At 47.0% G+C, this 7,694-nt stretch overlaps 2 protein-coding genes across 2 annotated transcripts in view; both read right to left on the bottom strand.

Annotated features, from left to right (window-relative positions):
* Nucleotides 1-640: 640 nt before the first annotated feature.
* On the bottom strand, nt 641-3,542 carry si:ch211-67e16.4. The gene is made up of 3 exons (XM_012819149.3): nt 2,542-3,542; nt 1,943-2,377; nt 641-864 (listed from the first exon to the last, which is right to left on the bottom strand). Exons 1-3 carry the CDS (start codon nt 3,131-3,133, stop codon nt 641-643), a joined length of 1,251 nt encoding a protein of 416 aa, XP_012674603.2. The 5' UTR covers nt 3,134-3,542.
* Nucleotides 3,543-4,651: 1,109 nt separating this feature from the next.
* si:ch211-67e16.3 overlaps nt 4,652-7,694 on the bottom strand; it is a 4,670-nt gene continuing 1,627 nt past the window's right edge. Inside the window, exons 2-6 of the mRNA XM_031581675.2 lie at nt 7,383-7,694; nt 6,888-7,075; nt 6,015-6,065; nt 5,595-5,621; nt 4,652-5,070 (exon numbers count right to left, since the gene is read on the bottom strand). Of these exons, the coding sequence (XP_031437535.1) occupies nt 4,939-5,070; nt 5,595-5,621; nt 6,015-6,065; nt 6,888-7,075; nt 7,383-7,694 (710 nt within the window). The 3' untranslated portion in view covers nt 4,652-4,938. The remainder of the gene's footprint in view (nt 5,071-5,594; nt 5,622-6,014; nt 6,066-6,887; nt 7,076-7,382) is intronic.

Raw genomic sequence — 7,694 nt, 5'->3', positions numbered from 1 at the left:
GATGGCACACACACTGTTTCAGAAGCTGTGAGAGACCCAGGAATAGCCCAGCCGATTCAGCAGATGACCATGGGCAGTTAGCCCTTCCTCTTCATCATCATCATCATCATCAACTTCCTCCTTCTCCAGTTTCCCTTCACTGGTACGTGCCAGTGTCCGGTCCCTGCGTGCCGTGCAGCGTGTACGGCGCCCTCTGCTGGGCAAACCTGTCTCCGGCAGCGTACGCCTGCGCCGACAGACTGTGGCCGCTGCTCCCCGCCAGTGTCCCCGCCCACCGCTGCGTTTACCGCCGACAGCCCCTGGTGAGACCCCGCCCCAAATGCATAAGCCGCACCCACTCCACCTCCAAACTGTAGCCCCGCCCTGCCCTGCTGCTGCTGCTGCTGCTGCTGTTGTTGCAGCCTACCTCCCAGTCTCTGCTGTTGCCCGGCAACGCCTGCCTGCATCTGAACCTGCATCTGCAGCCCAGCGACCCTCTGCACAGTCTGTCCCACCTGTGCAGCGCCGGCTGCAGTGGAGGAGGCTGCGGCTGCAACTGCAGTGACTGCGCCGGCTGTCTGCGCCCCCATGAGGCAGGCCTGCATCTTGCGCTTGGCCCTCCAGCGCGCCACGCGCAGCCGCGTCTTCTCGCGCCGCTCCTTCACCAGGTCGGCGAGCAGCGCCTGCGGCAGGTCCTGCTCCAGCTGCTTCCGGCGCACCTGGCGCGGCGGCGCAGCTCGGCCCGCGCCTGCTTGTACTGCTCGTACAGGCCCAGGTCCCGCAGCCACGGGCGCCCCTGCCGCACGCCCGCCCACGTCGCCGAGGCCAGCGACGATCCGGTGGACACCGCCGTCGCCATGGGGACGCAGGGCTGTCTGCCGGCATCTGAGAGTGCAGAGAGTGACGTGTGGGTATGAGAGAGGGGGGAAGACACAACATAAGGAAAGAGTGCAGTGGTGTTAATCTCAGGCTCTGCCAGTTTTGACACACAGTAACACTGAGGGTTTAGTCAGCGCCAGGTTTAAACTGCAATATGACCAACTAGTGAGCCTCACACTACAATGCTGAACATATTTGACCAACCAGTGAGCTTCACACTACAGTGCTAAACATATATGACCAACCAGTGAGCTTCACATTACAGTGCTAAACATACAGAAGCATATACCACACAATGTTCACGGCAGTTTCCTCAGTATGTAAATGAATGCTCCATAAATGACTTTCCTATAAGCACGATACCATTCTAACACAGATCCACAGGCCCCATCAGAACCACTATCTGCAATCACCAATTCCATCCACACCACATTGACAACTGAAAATAAAATCTCACTACAATGAATAGAAAGCTGCTCAGACAATGTGCTTAATCACGGTGGATAGATGACAATCCAATTGATACACAAACATTAAAGTTGTGTGTAATGTTAGCCTTAGTGTTACAATGTAGCTATTCTTTGATGACCCACAGTCAGATGCCATCACCTTTGTTCCTGTGTATTAGTTCAACCGTTCATTTAAAATAGGCCACATGCTTTTCTATATACGTCAGAAACGTCACGTCTTCCTGGTGTTATGTGCTTTTAAAAATGCTCTCACGCAGTCGCTACCATCACAAGTTTTGCTCAGTTTTCCCAAGTTCTAGATTGATTTTTTTTTAGGTTAGATTTTTTGGAGGTATAATCTGTGAGCAAAAACTCTGCAAAGTATTCACAGGCGATAGGATGTGTTGCTCACTAGTCCTGTGCTGGACTCACTGCTACACGCTCAGGCACTGGAGGCCGAGCTAATCATTAGACCAAGACCCCTTGGGTGTGTTGGGTTTCGCTAGCACATCGCGTACACTTTCAGAGCAGGTTTTCTTTCTGCCTTAGAAATTTGGAAATTTCAAATAGCCTTTGAAATGTGGTGCATTTGTATTTGGGCAACGCTCTTCATAATAGCAGAGGCAGACACTCACATGTAGAGGAGCTGGCCAGGGGTGAGAAGTACGCTCCCGTCTGTCCCATGGTGGCTCCCGATGTGATCTGCTGGGTCTCCGTGCCCTCCAGGTATCCTCCCTGGCTGAGCCCTTCACCCTCGACGGGCCCCAACGAGTCTCCCTCCACCTCAACCTCCACCTCCTGCGGCTCTTGCTTGATGGGCACCATCTCCGCCTCTGCCATCTCCTCTTTGACCAGAGGGGCGGTGCTGGCGAGCGGAGGGGGCGAGGTGTCCTTGCCCGCCAGCCCGCCAACCTCTGCCTCTCCTGGGCTGAGATGCCGGGGCTCCGGGGCATCCGGAAGGTCCCTCTCTGGAGGACTGGTCTGGTCAGGCTTCCTGTTGAGTGGCGTGTCACTGCTCTCCCCTACTTCCTCGAATCTGCAGTCCAGTTCTGGACGATCTGTGATCTCCTCTGGAAAACCAGTGCAGATGTGAGTCAGTGAACCCGCATAAGACACACCGCCTTAATGTCTGGTTAGTGTGTGTACATTATTTCATTATGGACTTTGTGGAAAGCAAGTTAGTCTGAAAGGAACTGTAGAGGAAAAGAGAAAATGAATGAATGAATGGACCTACGTTTAATTGGTGCCAGTAACGTGGTAGTTCCATCAGAGGCAATAAGGCGAAGTTCTGGCTGAGGGGGGTCCTCCATTGACACGGGTTCTGTAATCGGATCTTTACTTTTGTGCGACGTAGTACTGTACTCCTCCCGGGACATTAAGGATCTGTGAGTGAAGCTGCTATTTCTAATTTCGGGCAGGGTTAGGTTGTTCACTGTTCTCCGACATAATGGACCATTCGAGATTCCTCCATGAGGAAGCGACAGAGAAAAGGTGGTCTGGTCTAGGTGCACCTCCGGAACTCGAATCGAGTCAAACTGGTTGACCTGCTGTCTTTGCGTGGGGTGATTCTGACGGTCATCCTTCGCGGCGGAGACGCTCAAATATTTTCGCATAGCCCTCATCTGACATCTGGATATATCTAGCATCTGTCGGATGTTCTCATTCTCCTTTTCCTTGGCATTCATCTCCTTTCGAAATTCGTCAAACTTGATGCTAACCACCTTCATCATTTCCCCCAACACATTTTCCACCGCCACGGTCACCGCTTTTTCAATGACAACACCCATTTGTCCCCTAATAAGGGATATTGTCAGATTAACATCCATATTAACTAGACTAAGTGAGCTAGCGTGAGTTGCGGGGAAACACGGCTCTATATCCTGGTGTCACTGAACAACTGGTTGGGAATGGAACAATGGCAAGTTTACGTGGATTGTAATGTTAGCATAGCTGACTAGCTGTCGCTAATGTTCGTTAGCCAGCTATGATAACGTTTCCCAGCTGGTATGTTGAATTGTCTTTCTTCCTTTCGTGTATTTACGACACCTTTCTAGCTAGACGCATATATTATTTCAAATGATCCAAAGTTAATCATGCTGCGACAGATGTAATCGACATGCACAATGACAACATTGAGAAGCCGTCAGACCATCCTCAAAGTTTCTGTTTATCATATCCATTCCTTCTTGTGTACTTCCGGATTGGTCACCTATGTTTTCTTCATCAAAATAAAAGTCTTGAAGTAGCAAGAGCATGTGGTTCTTTCCACTCAGTTAGATGCGGTGTGAGATGCTTAAGTATTCACTCACGGTTGTTATTTAAAAAATAAAGAGCCATAATGACAGCCATAAAACTAACCAAGATCAACATTAAACCTGAAAGAAGAGCAAGTTGAATTGATGGAATCATCCAGGAAATGATTTGCAGCACTGTCTTGTATCAACTTAAAGCCTTAGAGGTAGGCTAAGCCTTTCTCTGGAGTCATTCATCCAAAACGTTTTGGTTAAGGTTAACCTTGTACATCTTACTACATGTTAACGGCTCTTGCCACTTTCTCTGGCTTACCAGCACCTCATTATTGTGACCGTATTTTGTCTCCTAGGCCACACAGATACACATACATACACACTACACACACACACACACGCACACGCACACGCACACGCACACGCGCTTTGATTATGGAAAGTTGAGAAAAGTTCAACTTTTCAAGTGGCAATGCAGGCCCCAGCCAATCAAATTGTGGTTATGCAAATATTCAAAGAGGTTGAGACTGAAAAAAAAATAGTGAACCAAACTCCAAACTCATAGTGGCGTGATTGGCAGTAGTGTCTCAATATGTTTTTTGTTTTCTGTGTTTTTTTCTATCGTCAGTTACTATACGGATGTCTCTAATGTAAAACATACAATTCTGGGTGCTCTCCATTCAGCAGAAATAAATATTTATAGAATAAAATAAATATTTGAAAACATCATTCACAAAGGCAAATATTTGTTATAAAAACAGTATTTATTGAACTCTTAGAAAAAGACTGAATATGTACATGAAAATACAATATTATTATTAACAATGAAATTTAAATTTCTAAATTTCCCTCGGGGATTAATAAAGTATCCATCTATCTATCTAAAGCGTTGTCCAGAGTGTTTGTCCAGACTGTCCAGATATTACACTTAACACAATGTCATAACAACATAACACACACACACACACACACACACACACTCACACACTTAACACAATGTCATAACAGCATCACACACACACACACACAATGCCATAACAGCATCACACACACACACATACGCACGCACACACACACACACACACACACACACACACACATACACACACACACACAGACACACACACACACACACACACACACACACACACACACACTTAACACAATGTCATAACAGCATCAACACTCCCGTGAATCAAGTGTACTTTAGAGCAGGGATAGAGAGAACATTTTCAGTACACACACACACACACACACACACACACACACACACACACACACACACACACACACACACATACAGTGGACAGGAAACAGCAGCAGCACATTGACTCACACATTAAACTGAAGCTGAGCACAGCTAAAGGTACAGTGAAGGCTGGGCCTCAGGCGACGAAGCCGTTGGGTATGGCCTGGGAGTTGTGGTTCATGTCTTGGGTGGACCAGGCCTTCTGCTGGACCTCACGCATGTCCATGTACTCTTCACTGACTTCCCTCGGGCCTCTCCCTGCCCTGGCCTAGGGTTCAGAGACAGACAGGATGGGGTTTACCTACACGGCCTCTGAAGTGCACTAGGGGACAGTGTAGTGTGTAGTAACCATACAGTTATATAGTCATAGTGTGGAAGCTTCAGTCAGAGGACAGTGTAGTGTGTAGTAACCATATACTGTATAGTGTACCGTGTTGCTACCATACAGTTATATAGTCATAGTGTGGACGCTTTAGTCCAAAACAACATCCATAGAAGAATAAAGTAACACAACGAATGCTCCCATGACTGTCATTACAAGGGCTGTAGATTTAGGAATCAGAAAGTACATTTCAGGAATCAGAAAGTACATTTTAAATTTTAAATCAGACCCCACTAAAGTTCAGTCTTTCATGCCTCTACTGCCTAGTCCTTTCCAAATCCCCTTTCCTTTTTTTACTCAAATGTTTAGTACCGCAGCAGCATACTTCATATGCATTCTAGACTAGTAGTGTACTGGAGTTGTTATCACCATCTTAATACATTGGATTAATGCATGTGAACTGTTCTTACCTGGCCCTGTGTTCTGGCCTGTTGGTGCTGTAAAATACAACAGAACCATTGTAATTAGTCCAACATCTCATTGCATCAAGACAGATCTTTCTAACCAAGCTCTTACGTAAAGGTGCAATCCTCGATTCTGGCAAAAGGTTGATAACATCTGAACGTCTTGATTGGCTCGGCCTGAGCTCTTTGTTTCACATTACAGAGCTAAGACTGTGCATGAACACCGGACTTTTTTTTTTATGCACACAATGGATAGACAGCTAGAGGAGTATGCAGAGAATTTCGCTCAATTCCAGGACTGCGCCTTTAATGTGTGTCTGACATTATGATCCAGGACTGCGCCTTTAATGTCTCTCTAAAGCCACCAGCTTCATGATAGTGTGTAAATAAAGCAGTTGCATGTTGGGTTCAAACAGAGCAACTCACCTGATTTGGAAGATAAGTGAGTGTATCGTACAAGACCTCAGTTCTGCTGACCTAGAAAAGACAGAGTGAAAGTAGAAGAACATTAATAAAGAAAGTGGAACACACATACAGAAAGAGAGAGAGAGAGAGAGTTAATGAATGGTTTAAATTCTAAATTTCAAACAATCAGACCCATGCAGCATGTATATTTACATGTATGTATGTATGTATGTATGTATGTATGTATGTATGTATGTATGTATGTATGTATGTATGTATGTATGTATGTGTGAATGTATGTGTGTGTGTATGTATGTATGTATATTTACATGTATTACTTTAGCAGAGTAGGCATATTTAAATCAGATCAACTCTCGGTTCATGGCTTGTGCACGTCTGCTCCTTGAGCAGTGAACCCCTGACCCTGGTGCTTTTGGGTTCGACTCTAAGTCACTGTAGGGCCCAACCCCAATGCCCCTCCTAACGGCCTGAGCCCTGAACCCTGAACCCTGAACCCTCACAGACTTTACTTTACTGAAGCCATTTGATAAGTGATAGGCCTGGGGCGATAGTGGTTCAGGTGGTAGAGGACTCATGCACTTGGCGATGTGACAGTGGGGGAGCCCTAAGCCCTCACGACCCCTAACCCTCACAACCCCTAAGCCCTCACGACCCCTAAGCCCTCACAACCCCTAACCCTCACAACCCCTAAGCCCTCACGACCCTAGGCCCTCACAACCCCTAACCCTCACGACCCCTAAGCCCTAACGACCCTAAGCCCTCAAGGATTTAACAACAACGCGCCTCAAACTTCTGCCACAAAAGGCGTCACAACATCCATCTCTTGTAAAAGCTGTTGTGATCAAACTGTGCTCTTCTCAAGCGCTGTCTCACCTTGAGTTTGTGGAAGAGGATGGTGACGATGAAGCTGTACAGACAGAGAAGCACAGCGGCACCAATTAGGAACCAGACCAGAGGGTCTGTGGGGGGGTGAGAGTCCCGGGGGGCAGGGGAGGACGTGGGAGAGGAGGAGATGGAGGTAGGGGTGGCCATCCGAGGGGGAGGGAAAGGTATCTTGCACCCTGAAAGTAATATTAATAATGCTTTCAATTAAAGATCCTTTCGTTAGCATATTCATTTACCACATAGTGAATGATAGTATAAAAATGTGTTAACGCAAACGGTTAAGTTTAAAGTTTTGTTTGATTTTGTGTACTTTTTTCATCAGAGTTAGTTTACTCTGTGCATAAGTAAACATGAACAAACCATTCACTTCAGTATGAACCATACATGTTATTTTGGACTGCTACAGATGCAGAAGTTTCTACGAGAAACAAACAAGGGAGAAACAAGAGTTGACTCTGACTGAACACACACACACACACACACCTGGGAAGAGGTTGGTTGCATTCCCATGACTTTGTATGATGGGAATTGGTTCGGTTCGGGAGAACTGGCACCTGAACAGCTTGTCCTCATCGCTGGCCTGGAGATTCCACAGAGTGTACGTGACCTTTGTCAGCCCTTCCCACTTCATAGCGCAGCCCTCTTTTCCATCCTCGCACACTATGTCGTGCTCGTTCCACAGCTTGGCATCAACCTCCTGTGCGTCTGGGATGTCATGGTGACACGTGACTGACACAGAGCCGTTCAGGTTCAGAGTGTGCATGTACGGCTTGCTCACGGTGAATTTTGCGGCTT

This window comes from Clupea harengus, chromosome 2 (assembly GCF_900700415.2).
Source record: "Clupea harengus chromosome 2, Ch_v2.0.2, whole genome shotgun sequence".
NCBI classification, from domain to species: Eukaryota; Metazoa; Chordata; class Actinopteri; order Clupeiformes; family Clupeidae; genus Clupea; species Clupea harengus.
The sequence above is the reverse complement of the archived record's forward strand: the minus strand, read 5'-3'. Positions and strand labels throughout refer to the sequence as shown.